This window comes from Sphaerodactylus townsendi, linkage group LG07 (assembly GCF_021028975.2).
Source record: "Sphaerodactylus townsendi isolate TG3544 linkage group LG07, MPM_Stown_v2.3, whole genome shotgun sequence".
In the NCBI taxonomy this organism is placed as follows: domain Eukaryota; kingdom Metazoa; phylum Chordata; class Lepidosauria; order Squamata; family Sphaerodactylidae; genus Sphaerodactylus; species Sphaerodactylus townsendi.
Genome location: NC_059431.1, coordinates 85,184,547 through 85,206,144, shown reverse-complemented (window position 1 = coordinate 85,206,144; position 21,598 = coordinate 85,184,547). Strand labels below are relative to the sequence as shown.

General features: G+C 39.6%; 1 protein-coding gene across 6 annotated transcripts in view; it reads left to right on the top strand.

Annotated features, from left to right (window-relative positions):
• The first annotated feature begins 2,026 nt into the window (after positions 1 to 2,026).
• NFIB (nuclear factor I B) overlaps positions 2,027 to 21,598 on the top strand; it is a 361,340-nt gene continuing 341,768 nt past the window's right edge. For all 6 annotated transcript variants that reach the window (XM_048503643.1, XM_048503639.1, XM_048503632.1 and 3 more), the window contains exon 1: positions 2,027 to 2,141. In XM_048503643.1, coding sequence (XP_048359600.1) covers positions 2,046 to 2,141 — 96 coding nt within the window. In that variant the 5' untranslated portion in view covers positions 2,027 to 2,045. The remainder of the gene's footprint in view (positions 2,142 to 21,598) is intronic.

The window sequence follows — 21,598 nt, the reverse complement described above, 5'->3', positions numbered from 1 at the left end:
TCATTCAATCATTTTTTCAGTTTGTTGTATCTTTTTTCCTGAACATTTCCTGTATAGTATAATTTATACTGTAGTGTAGGGTCCCCGCCCCCTCTTTTTTGTAGCTGTCATGTCACATCTGGCTTAGGCCTCTGTTACAAACCTAGCCTCCCTTGGTGGTCTTCTTTCCAAATACTGACCAGGCAGGACCAACCCTGCTTAACTTGCAAGATCTGGTGAGATTGGGCTAGCCTGAGGTAATGAGGTCAGGGTTTATAGTGTAGGTTACAAATACAAAAAATAGTACACCTCAGTACTATATATGCTCTGCAATGAAAATTAAACCACTAGAATCAATTTGTATATATTTACATGTGTTGCTGATTTTATCCTGCATTGTACAGTTATGGGTAGGGGCAAGGCCCTGAGGCCCTGCTTCCTTTCTGGTAAGCTGCATTGAAAAGGGACACATCATCTTTTTTTTTTTTTTTATGAAGGCTGGGTTACGAGAAATTAATAGTGATGAAGTAAGAGTTAAAATTCAGGCTTTGTCTTGGAACCACATTCTGTGCCTCCAAGGACAATCCTGCCTTCTAATCCCATGGGAGGGGGGAAGGGGAGGCTGCTATTTTATCAAACAGTAATCTGCACATGTTCAGAAATACTCTGTTTTGATTCCAAATCTAATCCTGCAGATTGCTAGGAAGGGACATGAAAATGAAAAAACACACACCCTTTCCCAGTATATTTTTCAAATGCTGCTGGTTTAGCATTTAGGGCACTTGAAAGGACGATGCGCATGTTCCTTGCAGGCTGCATAGGATTGCCAACCTTCAGGTGGCACCTGGAGATGTTCCGCTATTCCAATTCATTTCCAGACAACCAAGATCAGTTCCTCTGCAGAAAATTGCTGTTTTAGGAATGATTCTATGGTATTATACCCTGCTGAGGTCCCTCCCCTCCCCAAATCTTGCCCTCTCCAGACTCCACCCTCAAAATCTCCAGGTATTTCCTAACCCACAGCTGGTCCAGCATCTGCACTGTCCCACCTTAATGTACTGGCATCACGTGCAGCCTTTATGCAGGTTGACAGGGCTGCACAATGCTCCTAGCTACACTTACTGCCTAGTGCCACTGGGGAAAGGATAGGTAGTCAGCTGGGGGTTGTGAAATATCTGTAGGTTTTGGGGGCAGAGCCTGTGGAGGACAGGGCGTCCATTTTCTCCAGGTGAACTTAACTTTGTTGCCTAGAAATCAGATGTAATAGCAGGAGAACTCCAGCCACCACCTGGAGGTTGCCAACCCTAGAAAAGGGCAGTGGGCAGTGATGAGCATGAGCAATGGGAGAGATCACAAATTAGCAGGATAAGGACACACAGGGTGTCTCTGGGAACTCTCTGCCTGGGGCCCTTAAAAACCTGGAGCTAGCATTGCAGGTTGATATCATTCCTATCTGCTGGTTTCTTGCTAAGCTTTGTGTGTAAAGAGTTAAACTGTTTCCATATGTGTGACATGTTAATAGGGTTTGTAGCCTTTGGCAACTTCATCTGTAGCTGCTACCTGTGTGTTCCATTCCTCTGTGTGTGTGTATGCATGCGCATCTGCAGTGACATTTGAACTGAGTTTCAATTGTGTCAGTGAAACTGTTATGTCTTTGTTGGGGGAGATATTTATTCTGAGCAGTTACAATCCCCCTCCCCATTTCATCTGCTCTCAAAGCTAACTGTGGAATATGTTGAACAATATACAACAGAAGAGAATGCAAATAAACTTTAGCCTGCATAGCCCAGAAAAGCATTTAGCCGCCCACTTGCAAAATACTTAACTCTTGTACACATGATACACAAAGAATGCTAGCCAGTTTCCTGCAGTTCGGACACACATGCATCCTAACACACAAACACCAAACCTGATCCTTGTCTTTATATCTGTGATGTTGGAGTTCTTGCTAATAAAGGAGCTTTTCCCATGATGCAGCGTGATAAGGATTGGCCTACATGTAGCCCAGCAAGCCACTGCTGATGTTTTCTTGATTAGGTGTCTTATCTTCCATTGAGCTGCATCAGATGAAGGTTGCTGACAGCGTAATGGCAGGGAAAGCGTCGGACAGCTCCATAAAATGGCAGCTATGTTATGACATGTCAGCCAGGACTTGGTGGATGGTAAGTTGGTGTGATAACACTTTTTTTCTCCTTCCTGAAACTTTTTTCCCCCTTTTTGAACTCCTCCTTCATTGTTAAAATGCACGTGTTGTAAAGTTCACGTCGGCGCAAAAACTTTCAAGCACAAGTTCAGTAGCTCGCTGGACCCCCCTAAGCATCCTAGTATGTTAGATAAGGTTTCTCATGTGTTGTGGCAACATTTTGTAGAACTAAGCAAGGACACTGGGAGGGATTTAGCTCCCTTTTTTCTTTGCTTGAAGCAACCAAACAAACAAAACTCTTCATAAAATGTCAATTTTACTTTGTGCCCAGGCTGGCTGGATGTGAGAATGTGCACGGGTGAAAAAAAGAAAGCAGTAATGTCTTCACGTTCTTCGCTAATTGTTCTTGAGTTAGTCCTAAAACAAGCAATCTGTCTATTTATTCTGTTTCTGTGGAATAATTATTTAGAAAGTGCATTGTATCACGTTGCGAGCGGCTTCCTAATCAGTAGGCAATTGTCCCCGTGCTTCCCTTAATTTGGAATCCTCCTCCCTTTCAATGAATACAGTAACTAGAGCAACTACTGATTAATATGCTGCTTGGCATAATTAAATTTAGTTAATGAAGCTATGCATATTAAGTCCAATTCTTCTTTGTTTGGGTGAGCATGGCTTGCTTTTGGGGTGTGTGTGTGTTCATATTTATACAGCTGCAATCGAAGGAAGAAAACAAAACAAAACAAAAAATACAAGGATGAACCTAGGGAGAAATACAACTTCTGTAATGTTTGTGAGAGAAGGAGTTGGAAAGTGTCTTTGGACAAAATCGTGGGACCAAGAACAAGCGCTTTGGGAAAGAGAAGCTTGTCTCTTCACCAGTGTTTCATGAAATTTTATTCATATGCTCATTTTGTTGACTAGACAATAGCCCCTTGTATGAAATAGCCATGCCATGAATGAGGACATTCTGCTGGCAAACCTTCCATTATGAATATTAATTTCATTCCTGGGTTGCTTTGTCTGTCCGTGTATTTTTGCTCCATTCATTCCTTCCTTGATTGCCTTTGCTTGTTTGTCTGGATAATTGTTATGCTTACTGCATGGGCTGTTTTTTCACCATTGCTACAGTGCAGAGACAATGGGCACTTTATTCAGGGCCGGTGGGTATGAGGAGCACCAGTGGACAGCCCGTCCCAGCGCCTGGACAGAAGGCAGCTCTCTGATTCTAAGTGTCTTCGTATGCTACTCCACTTTGCAAGGACTTTATTCTGCTTCTATTATTTTTCCCCCCTCAAAAGGTGGATGTTGCTATGTGCCTTCTGAGGAGATCACATACTAAGGGAGTATTTTAATGTAAAGGACATTTTTCATGGGTTTTTTTAAAAGTAGGTGTTTTTGTTGTGCATTTTTAAGAGAGGGAGGAAACAATTTCAACTTGTTGAGCACTTGTATGCTGAGTGAACACATTAACTTAGATACACAAAGAAAGGGAGTGAGTGATTCAAAATCATTTTGCAAGTGACCGTTTTTAATTTGGCATTAGTACTTGTGATAACAGATTGCTGTTTAGCGCTTTAATCAGAATTTTCTGCTTAGTGTGTGCGTGTATGTGCTTGTTATTTAAATGAGCTATTAAAGTAGTTCAGTGATGTGCAGAAGAAGGTATTGTAAAACGTATGTTGTGACAGATTTAATTAAATTTACTGAATGCTCCCAGATTTTTTTTTAAAAGTAATGTGCCTGTGTTTTAAGCAAGGTTTCTTTAAGGACAGCTTTCCAGTAAGCTGGCATTGCTAAAAGAAAATCAATACTTTCACTCACAAGTATTTTATTAGGAAGCATAATCTGTAAAATATAGGTAATTGTATTATCATTGGTTGTTATGCAAGGATATTGTATAAAAGCGTTACTGATAGATAAGATGTATCTTTTCTCAGTTATTAATTATATTAAAGTGATAATTCAGAGGTAATGTTCATTTCAGTTTATGTTTTAGTCACATACTGTGTTAGCTGCAGAATGAGAGGAAATTCAAGTTGAAGTCTGTCTTGTTGGATAGCAATTATTAATGTTAAACATGTGGTTATATAATATTTTCACAAAGATTTTCAGAAATAGATGAAATATTTTGTATGAACAATATAGTGCTTTTGTCTGTATGGTTTAGAATATACTTTTGTTTGCTACTATATACTGTTATATGTTAGCTTCAGTGCTTACATTGCTTGAAGCACTGTTGAAATAGTGAGAACCTATCACTGATTGATTAGGTCAGGTCAGTAAGGCTGTGATCTTAAACATATTTATTTGTGAATACATTTCATTTGATTCTGTGGGATTTCTTTCAAACAAACTAATAGATAGATAAACAAACAAACAAATGGAGAGAGATTTGCCAGTCACTTACACTGGTGTAATCTCACTAAATGTAATGAGAGTTAAGTTGAATTGTCCTTTTGAGAAAGATTACTGAAATCTGGGGTATCTGTAGATATTTTATTCGAAAGACAAAGGTCATTATCACCATTATTCTGCTTGCATGTTACCTGAGCATTTAATTTCAAGAAGTTTAAGGATAATGTTCTCAAGACCATGGGCTATTTCAAAAATATAACCGGTCATTAATTAGCTTTTTATATTCTTCTGCCTGAAACCATAGTGTTGCCAGTTAATATTTCCTTCTTATTTCCATTTGTTCAAATAGTTTGATTAGTACCACTATTCCCAAATATCATTTTGTAAGGAAAAACAAAGGAAGGAACCCACAAAATATATTTCTTTCCCTTTAACTCAACATTGCCAGTATTAACAATACATGCATTGAGATTTTTGAGACAGCATTAAGGAAGTAAATAGGAAGAACTGTAAACTTTGAATACACACAAAATAGTTCTTTCTTTAACTATTTTAGAAAATAATCTGTTAAAATCACATTACTATTTGGTTGCCAGATAGAGCTGCATAATGCTGTTGCATATACCTTTGGGGTATGATTTATATCCATGAATTTTGCATTCTGATATTGATATTCAATTTGGTCATCAACTAGAGAAATGTCATTTCATGATTCTTATCATATACAGGTTATGTATTTGTGAATTATCTGGTTCATATTAATAGTGAAGGGTTTTATGTTCAAAGTTTGTAACTTGGAATATCATCATATTTTCTAACAGTGAAGTTGGCTAAATCTGAGAATACTTAAATATGGAGACTGGGCTTGTGAACAGACAAGGCAGATTTTTACGCAAACCTGAAAAACACTCCAGGTTTGTTGAAAAATCTGAAATCTAAAAAAATTACATTGGGTGTTAAAAAGATGCTAAAATGATAAAGGGGATGTTTGTGACTGTAACAGATTTCCTCAGTGACTGTTGCTAGGCAACCATAACAGTCTGGGGTTTTTTTCGTCACAAGGCAAGGGGAGGCCCTTTTAAGCAATATTTTGGCCTTTGAGGGACTTCATTCGGGCCAGACTCAAAAGCAACCACTGGGCAACTTTCTACCACACAACTTGCATGACTCACCCAGACCTGGCTGTATGCAGTTGTTCAATGGCAACCCCCACATGAATGTCAATGTGGTGTATTGGTTAGAATTTCAGACTAGCACCTTGAATTCCCATTCTTCTGTAGAAATGCACTGGGCTGCCTTGGCTCACTTCCACATTTTTAGCCTAATTTACCTCACAGGTGGGGAAAATGGCCATTGAGAACACCTGCATGCCCTTTCTCTACCTGGGCTAGTCAACCATCTGACTGAAGGACTAAGCCCAGTGCAAGATGGGAAAAGTAGTGCCCAGCTAGCCTGAGGCAAGGCACAGACCACGAAGCTCCACACAAGATTGGAGATATGCAAGGTGGCGATGGCTGGTCTAGCCTGCTTAAGGCAAGGCAGATGGGAACACCTGGTCAACTCCTTGAGGCATGCCAGACACTGGCAGGCCAAGCTCTGCTGCACAAAGCCAGGTAAAGCAAGTGGTGCCTGGGCCAGCTGAGCCATGTGTGAGAGCCCTAGTTTTCTTGGGTAGAGATTGTGAGGGGTTGGGAAGAGCGGAAAACTGAAGATGGATAAAGGCAGTTCAGTTGGCAGATGGGAAGGAGAGAAGGATGCAGGAAAGGGGGAGTGGCTGTGGGGGACTTTCAAAGAGGGGAAAGAGGAAATAGTGGAGGAGAGGAAAATAAAATTTATCCTCAGATCCTTGTGAATGCCTGCTTGTGTTAACTGTGTGTCACAATAACCTAGAAATTTAATGATGGAAAAGTTCTGAAGCTTTAGAGCTTTAATAATAGCACAAAATGTTGTAGTAAGTTTTGTTTGATATTTGTTGTATCATTCTTCATTTTATATTTTTCGCTTCGTAGGAACCTATATTTGAGAAACATCACTCCAATGTTATTCTTTCAAGCTACATTAATAATATAGCAATGTTTAGTGTGGGGTAGGTGGTTTTTGTGTCTGTGTTGTTGAATACTTGTTGAATGTTAGAATATTGGTTTCTGATATGATTTGTGGTCCAGACCGTAAATTTTGATTTACCCTTTTAGACCCTGTGATTTTCACAAATGTTCATGTCATGAACATGGAACTTCAATTTTGCTACCTCTTATAGAGTGGACAGTCAGTTTACACTCTTCTGCAAACCAACAAAGAAGTAAGAACTTTGAATTCACTGGAACATACTTCCCAGTAAACAAGTAAAGCATTTTGCAGCATTTTACATTAAACAAGTTGATCAGATTTGCTGCTTTATGATTATGAAGTAAGCCTAAAGATAAACATTGGACCAAGATTGTTTAAGTTTAATGTCATTTTCATTTGAAGAGAGGTGAACATGGTATTTATTTGTTTTATTTATGCTCTTTATATGTTGCTTTTCTCCATGAAGATGCTCAAAATGACTTTACGTCATATTGAAATACAATAAAACCACTAAAGGCAACCAGGGTCAGAGCTGTTCTGATTGGAGACGCTGCCCACACAGGCCGCAAGCTCAGGGCCAGGAGGCTTTTGGCTTGCATGCCATTACAGTAGGCAAACCTTCAAAGAGTTTTTGATCAGTGGCATCTTGTCATTATCTTCAGCAGAATAACATACTTGGGTTCCATTCCAACACACAGCCCTACCAACCCGTTATTTTCAAAAGCCTTAAATGTATGCAACAGTGCAAAGGAATTGTAGCCTTTTCTTTTTTACTTTCAGAACTTTCCAAAGCACTTGACTGAATTCCTCTTAAAAGGTCTGGTTTTCCCATCTCCACAAATAGCATGGTAGCATTCAAACATCCTTGTATGGTGTTTCACACATGCACTGGCTCTTTATTTCTGCTGCAGTTCTCAGCAGCTCCTTGAAAGCCATTACTTAGAGTCACCTGTGATACAGCATGGATGGATGCAGCAAAGCGGGGAGGGGAAGGATATGTCTTTTCTCTTGCATGGAGCTCCTAATTAATTGCTATTTTAACTTCTGATTTTATTGTACTTATTATATGTTGGAAACCACCCTGAGCCCGCCAGGAAAAGGGCAGCATACAAATGAAATGAAATAAATACATTCATGGTAGGATCATCAGCAAATATGGTAATCTACACTGTTAGTGAATATGTGCCTATGGACAGATTTTAAATGACAAGTTTCGCAGAGCTTTAAGAAATGTTTTATCAAAATGCATCAATTGGATGTAATGTGGATTTTTCATATTCATTTTGGAAGTCCATTACTAAGAAACTAACTAAATGTTTTCCTTTGACTGTATCTAGTACATTTTGATTCTGATGGCCTTAGAAAAATAAGCATGGCACTGTATACCTAATTTTTCTGATTCTCTGAACAATAGTGTCTGTTGTATTGCTGTCTTACTTACGTTGACACCTAATTGTATTGTGCTGCTGACAGTCCTGCTCAGCTTCCTTCACTAGTCAGTTTCTTGTCTCATGAGATCTGAGATGAGAGCTTTTATTGTATTGTAACCAACTTCTGCTGGTGAACATACACAAAATCTGCTTGAGCCTGTCCATAACTAGAAGATGGAAACTCCAGTTAATACAGAATGTCACTGCTCAGCTACTATTGGGTGCTAAGTGGAATCTTCATATTGCTGCATGGGAACCTTCATATAATTATCATTATGCCCATGCTCTATTGATTACCAGTCAGTTACTGGGTTTAGTTTAAGGTTCTAGCTATCACCTGCAAAACCCCTAATAGCATTAGATCCCCATACTTACATGACTGCCTTTGCTGCTATGTTCCAAAGGGCATCCAAACAAAGACAGGTAAAATCAGCAACTACTTGTTCCTGGACATTTTCTCCCCACATCATGTAGCAGCCTGCTTGAGGTGATGAAGAAGGCTCACTTATATCTGCCATTTCATAGAATGTGGAATTCAGGATTTTTCAGGACGGTATTCCTATAGAAGCTACAGAATTATAGTCTAATGGCTCAGCTCAGAAGGTGACTTTTATAAGGGACAAACTTTTCTGGCATTGATTGTTTTGTTGCCGTAGATTGCAGTTCTACAATCGTAGTCCCATTGGGTTATTTTGTTTTATTAAGAATCTTTGCTGTGAGACATAATAATTTTATCATATTTTGTATTCCATTCACTGATTGATTGAAAAGTCTTTCTCATACCCGTAATCCGCCTATCCCTGCTTGGTTATTCTGTTTTACCGGGAACCTTTGCTGTTAGATTAAAATGTTTTTATCGTACTTCATAATTCACTAGTTGATTGGCTGAATAGTTCTTATTATATTTGTAATCTCCTTGAGCCCCAGTTAGAAAGGCAGTGTAAAATGAAGCATCAGCATCATTCAAGGTATTCATGAGATGCCTCTGCTTGGAAGATGGCACAAACTCTGCATACAATCTTGTTTCATTGTCAAGTTTGAAGGTGGTTCCTTCTCTCTTTGCAATCACTTTAGCACTCAAGCAAGTATATTTTGCAAACAAGGATTTATATCTGAAGCACTTTATAACAAGTTTTAAGGGTTCAAACAATGTTTAAACTTATGTTTCTTAAAACACGTTTTCACCGTGCATGGTGAAATCTGGCGGAAGTTTCAAAATCAGTTTTCATTATTGAACTGGAACCAGTTGGTTAAAAAGAAATGGTTTAAAGTCACACTGGTGCAAACTCTTGAGAAATTTGGGTTCTGGTTACAAATTTCCTGTGACCTAGAGCCTGACATTAATTTAGTTATTGACTTTCCCTTTCAACTGTACATTACATCTTATGGTTTATTCATACTGTCATATTCTTTCATCCAGTCTTATATGTGAACTAACTATGGGGTGGGAAAGACTGATTTGAACAGGACAGTACAAGTAGGAATCTGGCATCAATTTCTGTGAAGGTGACTGCACTTTCCATTGTATGTATCCAGCCAACTTCTTGTTTGAACAACTGCATTCACACTACCCTTTCCCCACATCATCATGTTCATCATACATGATAGTGTGAAGACAATTCCACTGTGTGTACAAGCCCTTTGTGCCATGGACTCAAGTGCAAGTGTTGAACAGTATTACAGTACTCCTCCATTAAAACTAAGATCCACTTCTTTTTCTCTACCTTGATGCTCTATAGATCCACTCTTTTTCTCTACCTTGATGCTCTATAGTCACTAAAGGCTCTGGAGTGATTCTTCTAGTTGCTCCACCTATTTTACTTCCCTTCTCAGCAAGCATTAATTTCCAAAAGAAGAAATGAAAGTGTACACAGCTTGCATTGTCCTTGATTCCTCTCCAGTCTGTCCTCCTGAATTCGTCAGGGACATGGTATAGGCAACACTTCACTCCACTCTGACTAAGCAACAATGTCCTTTCAGGTGTGACCAGGGCAAGTATTTGCCTTCCTTGTAGTTTACTTGTAACAATTTGAGGCAGCCCACCACAAAAGATGGGAGAAGTTCACATTTTGAAGTTCTTATAATTATACAATGGCAGAAGAACCTTTTAATTCAGGACACTATTTCCTACCTTGCTTGGATTGTGATTCTATGCACACTTACATGGAGGTAAGTCGCACTGAACACGGAGTAAACATGCACTGGATGGGGCTGTTGGAATAGGAGAAATTAACTACTGGAAAATTGACATATAGAAAGTTGTGCTTGCATTGCTACCACCAGTGCTGGAACATTATTTTAGTTGAGATCAAGTATGTTTATATTCTTCTGTGAACCATTTTTTTAAAAAGCTACAGGATTACATATTAACTTTATTCCATCAATTAAATTACACATGTAAAAGAGTGTAGCTGTAAATGTTGATGGCATGTGTTAGTTTTTAGTGCCTAGAAGCCATCTTGAAGTTCAGTGAATCCATTGATCTTTAGACTTCAGGATACAAATGTGAGACGTAAACCTTCTGTTGGGTAGTTTATGAAGAAAATTGAGCTTTAATATGTTTTAGAATTTGTCTCAGCATATTACTTAGCAAATCTTTTAGGCTGCTACATGCAATACTATGAGAGTATCTTCTAGATGTTTTGATATGCCTACCTCAAAACTATAGCCTATTTTCATTTTTCTTTCATCAGTATTATGCTTTATAGTTATAATCAGACTAAATTTAGGCATTTTAGTTAAATCTAGTGAAAACTATTCTATGCCATACTTTTTTGATGAACACCACCAAAGGAGTATACTAAATATATCTGGCTAAATTCAGTAGGACCACTCTGTCTTTCTCTCCCCCCCATCCCCAAACATGCAGTTTATTGCAATTTACTTCTGTAAAGCTATCTGTTAAATTAAGTTTTCATTTACCTTAAGGTATGATTCTGATTTGGTGCTTCTGTGAAAACGAAGTAGTGGCTCATAAACTAGGGCAGGATGTGAAAGCACCTGATATTCTTGTAAATGAAATGCAAGAAGGGAAAACTGTAGCCATATTAATACCTGAAAGAATATTGATTGCCTAGTCAGAGAGAAGCAAAGACCTGCTTTGTGTCATTTTGGAAAAAAATCACTGTAAAAATTAATATGCCCCTGAAAAGCAACTTGGAATTTAGCTTGAATGTAACTACCTGTCGTCAAATTCAGATACTGTCTTTCTTTAACTCAAATGAATCCAAATTCCTAGGGAATCTAGTACTATGCAATGTATTCACCCTCAAGCATGTTTATCTTTTTTATAGTATCAGGGTCCATTGGAGCATCTCTGAACTTGTAATTTAAAAGGTCCTGAACTATTTAGTGTGATCTATTTCCGGGGAGGGAGTGGGGGGGCAGGGATTATTACATTCCTCAACAGGTGGGACTACATTATTTTCAACACTTGTGACAATTCTATTAAGGAAAACATGTGAAACACATGTCAGAGTTGACACACAAATGGTCTAAAATTTCCTTTTTCACCTTGTCGCTCTCATTCAACATACAGTTTGTGATTTATCCATTTTTTTCTGCATTCAACTGCATTGATTTGCAGTTAACTTTTTATTTGTATGTTATGTTCAGAGAGCCTAGATGTACCCTCATAAATGTAATGGGGGAGGAGAGGGCTTTCTTTTCCTGTCAGCGTCCTACATTTTTACCAGCAATAATGAGCTCTCACAGTGTGAGTTCTGCAGATGAGATTAGCGCATGGAAGAATTAGTAAATGTATACAGATACATGAAGAATAATTAAATCAAGCAGAAAATAACAAGTGTTTTATGGTGTTCCTCGTGAAACTAGACTGGGATAGAATCAGGCTGCAAAAGCCAACTATACTAACATGAAATTATAAAATTGTACTGTTGTAAAAGTGGTATTTATGATGATCGCCTTTCAGCATACTCAAGCAGCACGTAATCTAGGTAGTGTGGAAGAAGAGTTTAGCATGCAGTATAGTACTAGTTTCTGCAAGCTTCTAAAAGCTTTCAGGTGTAATTCAAGTGTACCATGTATAATATTTATTGATGACATTCCATCTCTGTCAAATGGAAGGGATTTGCAAGTGCACAGGTGTAACGACGGCCGCAGGTATGGGTTTAAAGTACGTAGTCTGTCATGTGTAATAGGAGGAGAGGCTGAGCAACTGGTTCTTTTCCTAAAATATTCACTACAATATCCTTCACATTCCACAGAGTAGTTGAAGAAAGAAATTCAAGATTTAGCAGTGGGCCTCAGAGTGATGATTGCTTTGTAATGGAACAAATTCAATTACATGAAATATTAGACTCTACTCTCCCTGCCTCTTCAATCTATTTAGGGAAGTCAAGGGAGGAAAAAAGAAGCCTCTTAACAGATGCCTGGCTGCCTCAGTACAGAGAGGAAAACCATAATTTGTCTGTAATCCCTAATGCAAACAGTTGTTCATTAAGAAACAAAACTAATGTAATCTTGATTATTTGCTCGGATTTTTACTCTATCATGTTGTTTTGTACAGCTGGCAGGCTAATGTAATTTTACTAAGAAACCCAAAGCAATCTGGTACTCAGACAACACCATGCAGATTTAGGTAAATTCGGAATGCAGATTAGCATAATACTAACTAATCAAGAATATCATTTGCATTAATTAGAGTATTGGGACAAGATTGCTTTTTTAAATGGAAGAAAATTGAAAGAAAGATTAAGGGCAAGGGCTTATGAACCTAGTTTTGTTGGATACAAGTATGTAACAGATGATTTCTACAATAATACTTAATATTTTAATGTTTAAGTATTAATTAAAGTATTGGGGAAAGATTGTTTTTAATTGGAAGGAAACTGAAAGAGAGATTAAGGGCAGAGATTATGAACTGCTTTTGCTTAAGGCAAGTATGTAGCAGATGATTTCTCCTCTAATGCCAAAGAGCTTAAAATGTGTAAAGGATAGGGTGAATAATACATTAAGGAGTTTAGAAAATGTAAAGGTTCTTTTTAGTGTAGGTTTTTCTCAATATAAAATTGTCTGTACTTAAATTGACTGCAAATTTAACTTTGATCGGTATTTTAAAGGATTTAACCCGAAATCTATGTATCCTAATATATCGTCAGAACCATGCAAAGCCAATAAAACAGGTTAACTCTGAAAAACAGCTAGATAAAACAAATGACACAAAAGCCAGAATTTTACTGCATATTCATCATCACAAACTTGTAGACTTATCTTCTTAGTTTTTTTATGCCAACACAGCAAACTGTCAATGGCATGGTTCAGCTGTAATACCAAATCATTATTTGGCACTACCCATGTCCCCCAGGCAGTTGGAGTCAATTATTTATTTCCGCTTTATTGCATACCACAGTTTGACATTACATCTGCATATCCAAAATAGGGGTGCCAATGGCTAGCCTTTGTGGTCTTAACAAGACATCCAGTTAAAGGGAGGCATTCATTAAGAAGGGGGCTAAGCTTCCCTTGGCAACCTGTTTACCTTTCCTAGGGAGCCAGTGACATATACCATCTGCAGCAGAATATCTAATTGTTTTTGGTGAGAAGTGTTTTCTGGAATATGATGGCAGTACTGAGCTCCAGAGCAAAGCTCAAAGCAAATAATAGATACTGACTTGCAGAATGATATCTCAGAAACTCCCCATAAAAGGAAGCCAAGACTGGAGTTCCAGGCAACTGGTGGAACAGTTCTCCTGGAACGATGGAGAGGAAAACCAGACAGGTTTCCAATCTTGGCTAAATAAATAGCCCAATGAAAGAGACATGGGCTACTATTGCAAAGTCTCTCTGGGGATGGGGATGGGGCGGTTTATAAATCGAAACAATAAATAAATAAATAAATAAATAAATAAATACCTCAGAATTCTTGTTAAAGCATTCAAGCAGCCATTTTCTGTGCAACTTGTCAATAAGAAACAGATTGGCACTAGGAACATGATCCTGACAATCTCATTTAGATGCTACAAGTATTTCCTGCAATACCAAATACATGGAACTCAAAGTGGAGTTTGATGCATCCTGACTCCATTTCTAAAATGACTTTTTGATACCTTCATGGTAAAGGTTTTGTAACAATTGGTTTGATGTGCAATAAACATTTTACAAATACAGTGTGTGTGTATAATTATGTACTGGAAATCACTCTAAGGTGATTTACAGTCCAATCCTAAGCAGGTCTACTCAGAATCCTACTGATGTCTACTGAATGGAACTTACTCCTAGGAAAGTGTTCTTTGGATTGTACTGTTAATAAGCATTCGGAGCAGGCCATTACTTACCCTGACTGCACCCATCCCAGCAATCAATCAGTATTAAAAAAAAATAGTCCAAGTATTTTCTTGGGAGCCTCTAATACATTATTGTTGGAACCCCAGAAAAGCAATAAATTCTTTGTCTTTAGTTTGGTTGTGGTGGGTTTTCCGGGCTGTGTGGCTGTGGTCTGGTGGATCTTGTTCCTAATGTTTCACCTGCATCTGTGGCTGGCATCTTCAGATGGAACAAGATCCCCCAGACCTCAACCACACAGCCCAGAAAACCCACCACAACCAGTTGAATCCGGCCATGAAAGCCTTCGACAATACTTTGTCTTTAGCTTTCTTGCCAGCCTCGTACTGCCTCTGAACTTGTTTTGTGGTACACATATTGGTTCTTTGATCATTTATAATGTGTGTGTTCTGGACCCATCTGCACACACCTACTTGTGTGTGGGCTCTTTCCTTTGCTCCTGGAAGCACTGGTTGTTTTCCTTTTCAGCACTGCTTTCCCTGGACACCCTTTCAAGATAGATAACTATTGCCCATTACTGAAATCCTATCCAACCTCTTCCCTTTTCTCTTACTCAGCTCTTGTATTTTTTTGCATATGTGTTCATTGCTTAAAATATACTTCTTGTTTTACTATTTTTATTCTTTAGTAAAACCAATTTTAATTGAACAGCCCTCTGCTGATTTGAGGCTTTTCACCAAACACTATCTTGGTATACATAGGTTGTTAATCCCAGTTTCCCCCTCCCACTATCTGAGTTTTTCCCCCAGCTAGAGTGGAGACTGCCTACTTAAAATAACACATAGCCCTTGTTAAAATTCTTTGTTCACTAAGAGGTTTTTAAAAATATTTAATTTAAAAGTCAGGAGCCTATCAAACTGCTGAATGTACAGATTGGGCTAATAGCATTATATGTTTTTGGAGTTTGTTAGAAATGTTATAGTCATAGACACTTCTGTGGTTTTAAAAAAGTTGAATGATCAGTCAACAAAAAGCAGGCTGAGAATGAATGTAAGTGGATTTTGGGGAAGGTCTACAGCTGGGCATATTTCTTCTCTCCTTAACTGCTCCCAGGGTTACAACCTCCAGGCTGAGAAATTCTTGAAGATTTAGGGGGGTCCCTGTGTGGAGTAGAATTTGGGAAGGGGAGATTGCTCAATGTGATGGAATAGAGTCCATCCTGGGAGCTGTGTGGGAAAAAAAATCTTTCCTCATTTTTCATTTATGTTATAGTAAAAGTCTGCACAGAAACATGTACTGTGAACACCATCAAGGAATATGAGCAAGCATACTGCCATGAATACTTTCCTAAATAAATGTGTCTGGCACACAAGAGCCTAGTATATGCAGATGTGGGACCAGTAATAGAATTTGATGTTGTAAAGTTTAAAACACAACCTTGTTTCATGATAGTAGGTACAGAAAAGAGAAAAACCACTGACATTTTCCTCAAGAACTGTCAGTTGGGTTCCTCGTAGGTGTTCATGAAGGCCCCCCCCCCCAAAAAAAATCTGTAGATCTTGACAGACTCACAGTTGGCAAGCTTTTCTAGCACAAAGATTAATCCCTTAATATTGACCAATAGTAGCCATTAAAACTATAAGAAAACGCTTAAAATATTTGTCTACTGAATTTTAGAAATTCACAGCTGCCAGTAATTTGAAACCCCAAAATGGCATGTTACATTATGCTGCCGAGAAACTGTCTTACTCCTCCACCGACACTGAATGTAGCTTCTTCCCATGTAGAGAGCACTTTTTGGAGCATAAGCCCAGAGAAGTAACTTCTCTAATTAATATGAAACATGAACTAGCATCAGGTGAGCGTCTTGATAACCTGCAGAGACAATGCTACTTCCTCTCCAATTCCAACTCATGCACAGGTCAGTAGTATTAATGAAATATAAGAGGATGTTTTACTCTGGAAAGTTTACTCAATGCTCTAAAAACACCTATCATACAATTAAAATTTTGTACAAATTAACTGCATTTTCAAAATGTTTCTGATATTTTTCTTTGGATACTTCTGAAAGTAGTTTGATCACTACAGATGTATCAAATGAAATTTTGCTGATACATGAAGCCTTGTAAAAACATTCAGTGGGGCTGGCATTTGATAGCGATCTCCCTGGCATAGCTGAGAAAGATAAGATACTCAAGTTAAAAATGGAATTGAGTAGAGATATTCAATAATGAACCTCAATATGAGGGTGTGACTTCCTGTCATTTTCTTTTCCTGTCTCTGATGACACTTGAGATAATTTGTTTTTTTTCAATTGCTTCACTTCATATGGATTCCTTCTTGGTTTTTTTTGGGGGGGGGGGGTTAGCTGAGACTGGAGTATGTATGGCCCTCTTTGGACCATTTCTAGATTCTTTATTTACAGGCTTCTGTCAGTTTCTTCCTTAACAGCCATCTAAATATGTGTTCTAAAGAGAAGTGGGGGAAGTAATTAAAGTGGTTTAACCTGCAGTCAAGGCCTAAAATGGAACCCCAGGAACCTGTGGGACATCTGCAAATCGATGTCATGGACAGCTGTTCATGTTGTCCAGTCTTCCTTCCTTTATTCTCCACCCCCCTTGTTTCAGCAATATTTCCCAACCAAGCTTCTTTGATTTGTGCCACGAGGAGTGATATTATTTTCCTCATCAGTGGATGGTTCTTGCAGTGGCTACTCCACTGAAAATTAGCTGATGACTTTTGTTTTTAACTTTTACTACAATCTGGGGAATGTCATATGATACCACCTTGATATTAAAGATATTATCTGGTATTAAAGATATTAAAGATATTATGCTGTTTCCATAAAGACAGTAACAGTCATTACAGAATTAAGATTTCCACTGCAGTTTTCAATTGTTTCCAACTGAAGATGGGGCACCCCATTTGGGGACCCTTAAAATTAGATCCCCAACTCAAACTTCACCAACTTTGGGGGTTCTTCTAAGGAGAGTGACCTGCAAATTTGGTGACTCTACCTTGAAAAACAGTCCTCCCAGAGTATCCCCCCTCCCAAATTCCCCATAGATTTTAATGGGTCAATGTCACACTCAAGCATCTGTGGGAAAAAGTTCCCACCATTGACTTTAAGGAGAGGAATGGGTAAGTGTTTTGCGCCAGTTGTATTCAATAAGAGATCTTTGTGGGACTTGGGGGGTGGAGTTTCAAGGTAAGGACCCCAAATTTGCATCACAAGCTCAACAGAACTGTACCAGAACCCAATCTAGTGGTACCACAAGCTAATGCATCCTGAACAGAACCAATGTAAAAACAACACAGAAGCAACACAAGAAAAATCAAAGACAGGAGATACTTTTGACAGGCCAGACAAAGCAAGCCAATCCAATGTGTAGGTGCCCAGCAAAGCCCAGCCATGCTTTGGCAGCACAAGCCCAGCAGAGTCCATGTTCAGGTTCCAGCAAGTTGATATTGCCAGAGGCTGTGTTCTGGCACATCTGTTAGTGCCAGTATCTCACGAAACAATTGGCTGTCGTTCACACTGCATGAAAAGTGACCCATGAGATGCCAGCATTTCTGGAGAAGATGCTGGAAGGCATAAATTGCAGCATCCAGCCTGGGATTCTCTACAGAACCCAAGGCTAAGGCATCCTTAAAGATGAGATGGAGAAGTTGGGCCACACAGTAAATATGCTTTAGGCTGGTGCCATTGCTTTTGCCATAATATTTACACTGCCATCATTCACCCGGAAGCCCACAGTGATGTCACTGCCTACCCAGTCTGCTGTCTGTTGATGGTGGTAGAGGTGTTGTCCAATATGTGTGCCCTGTTGAGAATATCAGAGTGCAGAGCCTTCTGATAGCAGACCCATTGGCCCATATCCTGCTTAGCACTGATCTCCTCACCCCCATATGTGCGCTTTCAGCAAGAAGTATGCATGATGTGTCCGAGGGCCTGTCCAGATATTGGACATGAAGTGCAAGATCTTCTGTGAGCGTGGGACAACTGGTGTTCACATGATCCAGGGCAGTTCTGTACAAGGAAGGCATCATGCTCCAGCTCAACATGGTGCGAGAAGGAGGCATGTACCAGGGATAGACATCTTTGAGCATCTTTGAGCAGTATGCGGAACCCAACTTCTACTGTTCTGAAGAACTTCTCATCAGTTGTGATATGGCCAATGAGATCGGTGACCCTTCTCTCTGCTTCCCACCTCTTAGCATCCTAGTACTGCCCTCGCCAAGCATCTCTGATGCTTGCATTCCCTTGCTTACAAGAGACCATGCACTGCGTGAAAATGTGACGTGGGGTTACTGGTCAGCTTACCATTTGGGAGGCTATTGGCCACTTGGTCACTTCACCACCCTTTCTCTTCCCTTGAAAAGTACTTCCTGGTGGTGCTTCATCAGGTGGTTCCAGGGTCTGGAAGTCAAGAAATTATGAATGTCTTTCTCTCAACTGATCTGGGCACTGAAAAAACTGGTTCCTCCATCACCTAGAAATGCTTCCAAACCAAGAATATGAGGGATATCCGCTAACCAACAGTTGCAGGTATCCCCAGTGCAATGTCCACTGAGGAACTTGGGCAAACTTAGTGTATCTCAAGCGTGCAGAAAGAGATGGCCAAAGAGAAGGAGATTAAGATGGCAGCACTTCAAGTGGCCCTTCATTTTTTCCTCCTGTGCGACCTGTAGCCTCCCCTCCTGCCTCCCCTCAGAGCCTGCTGTGCTCTGGAGGAAGCAAGGAGGGAGATAATGGACCTGCCCCCTCACCTGGCCTCTCTAGCATTCTTTTGATCCCTGGGGTGTGTTCCAGAGATGGCTCACTCTTGTCCCCAATGTTCCGCACAAAGGACAGCTCAGGCAGCTTTTGTTCCTGCTGTCAGAAAGGCTTGATAATAGCCAGAGGAGGGGCAACCTGTACAGCAGGCTCTTATCCTTGCAGGGCTTCTTCATTGCATCACTCCGGTTGGAGTGGTGGAAGGTGGGAGGAAAGCCACAACCATCCCCATCCCCTTTACCCCTGAAGACTTCTCTTTCATGTTTCCCCACTGTGATCCATTCCTGTTTCTCATTGTTTCCCCAGGCCACCCTCTATTGAATACAGGAAAGTTAAGTGCCTAGTGACCTGTCCTGCACAGCAATCTTACAGACTCTGAAAGTTTGTAAAGAAACCTTCCTCAATAAAACTAAAGTTTTGTTTTGCAAAATGTCACCTAGCCTGACCTTGTTTCATACTGTGGTTTTCCTTTTGTGGGGGTTGGTTTAAAGAACAATAACCATGAAAGAACCTGTCTAGGGTTAACCTCCAACTATCCTGGAAATGGATTGTCAAAACTTTTTAAGTAGGGAAAAGTAACTGTACTAAAATTTGTCCTGGCTCCTCTACTGCAAGCTCCCCAATTCCAAGTGAAGGAATTGAGAAGAGCTGTTCTACAAAGTTTCTGCCTGAACTTAGGAACTACTTTTATTTTTTAATTAATTACATTTATAGGCTGCCCTTTCCCTTATGGGTTCAGGGTGGCTCCCAATAATGTGTAAATACAGTATCAATATAAATACAATTAAACAAAAGTTAAAACCATATCATTATTAATACATTAATTAAAAACTCAATAGTGACTAGCACTGTGGCTAAGTCAGGTTGGGACAGACAAGGTACAAATAGGTAGGGAGGCATCAAGAATCACACCTAGACTCTAGCATAGGTGTTAGCTTCATGCAGTCAAGGGTCGGCAGTTGGCAGCTCTTATCCGCACCCGTCCCAGCCACAGGACCGCCATCTTTGATGGATTTAACTTCAGCTGACTCTTTTTCAGCCTGGTTGTCCATTAGCAGATATAATTGAGTGTCATTAGCATACTGGTGACTGGTTTGCTAAGGCCACCCAGCTTCAATTCTAAGGAAACCCAAAGCTGACACAGAAAAGGTTTAGTGAATACTCAATAATTAATTGGCAAACATAAGAACATAAGAACTAGCCTGCTGGATCAGACCAGAGTCCATCTAGTCCAGCATTCTGCTACTCGCAGTGGTCCACCAGGTGCCTTTGGGAGCTCACATGCAGGATGTGAAAGCAATGGCCGCCTGCTGCTGCTGCTCCTGAGCACCTGGTCTGCTAAGGCATTTGCAATCTGAGATCAAGGAGGATCAAGATTGGTAGCCATAGATTGACTTCTCCTCCATAAATCTATCCAAGACTTTTTAAAAGCTATCCAGGTTAGTGGCCATCACCACCTCCTGTGGCAGCATATTCCAAACACCAATCACACGTTCCAAACACCAATCAAACAAGATCCTTGACTGTATTGTTGAAGACTTACATGGCTGGAATCAACTGGCTGTTGTGGGATTTCTGAGCTGTGTGGTCGTGGTCTGGTATTTTTTACTTCTAATGTTTCATGCTTAACTATGAGTGACATGCTCATAGGCATGTTGTGGCGTGATGTGTTTCTCCTGTGGCACAATGTGAAGTGATTGTGTGGTGGGGTATATGTTTTGTCACCTCACAGGTAAGCAAGGAGTCTGGGTGGAGTTCATTTGTAGTTGCCATTGAATTTCTCTGATTTTTAGTTTTGATGTTTTTTAGTATCTGACATAGTAGCTAACAGAGTTATCGAGAATTTCTGTGTCTTCAAGTAAGATCCTATGCCTGACTAAGTTCAGAGCTTGTTCAGCTGCTGATTTCTAAGGTTAGATTAGTTGGCAGTGCCTTTCATGTGCTTTAATTCTTGTCAGAATGCTGCATTTTGTCATTCCTGTGTATACTTGTCCATGTATATGTGTATACATGATATGCAATAGATTCCTGTGGAAGTAAGGGGGCATCTCTTGCCCTTTGCTTACTGTAACATTTGTTGCATTTTTCTGGTGGGTCTGAAGACTGTTTGAAGATTATGTTTTTCCATCAGTTTTCTCACTTGATCGTTGATCTCCTTGACGTACGGTAGAAGTACCTTTCCTGTGGGAGGCTGTTTTTCCTCATGTGTTTTTCTCTCAGTTTTATAGCTCTTCTGGTAGATGTTAGAAAGATTCTTGACACTTCTTAACACCTACCACAAGCCTAAGGAAGAAACGATAGCCCTACACCTAAGCTAAAATGTGAGGTTTTAAAAACTAATTTTTAACACACCCTTATTAAAGTTGCCTCTATCTCAACTACTATATCAGAATGGCTCAAATGAAACCTGCAAGGAGGAGCACAACAATCTATCTCCACTAACTCAACACTGCTAGAACGAATGGAATCCCCCCAAACCATTTAAACGAATGATGGAAAACCAGGGAACAAACCAGTTCACCACCATCATAACTTGCCTCTATTTTGACTAATAGCTATAGATAGCCCTGTCCTCCATGAACCTCTGAAAGCCTTCCAAGTTGG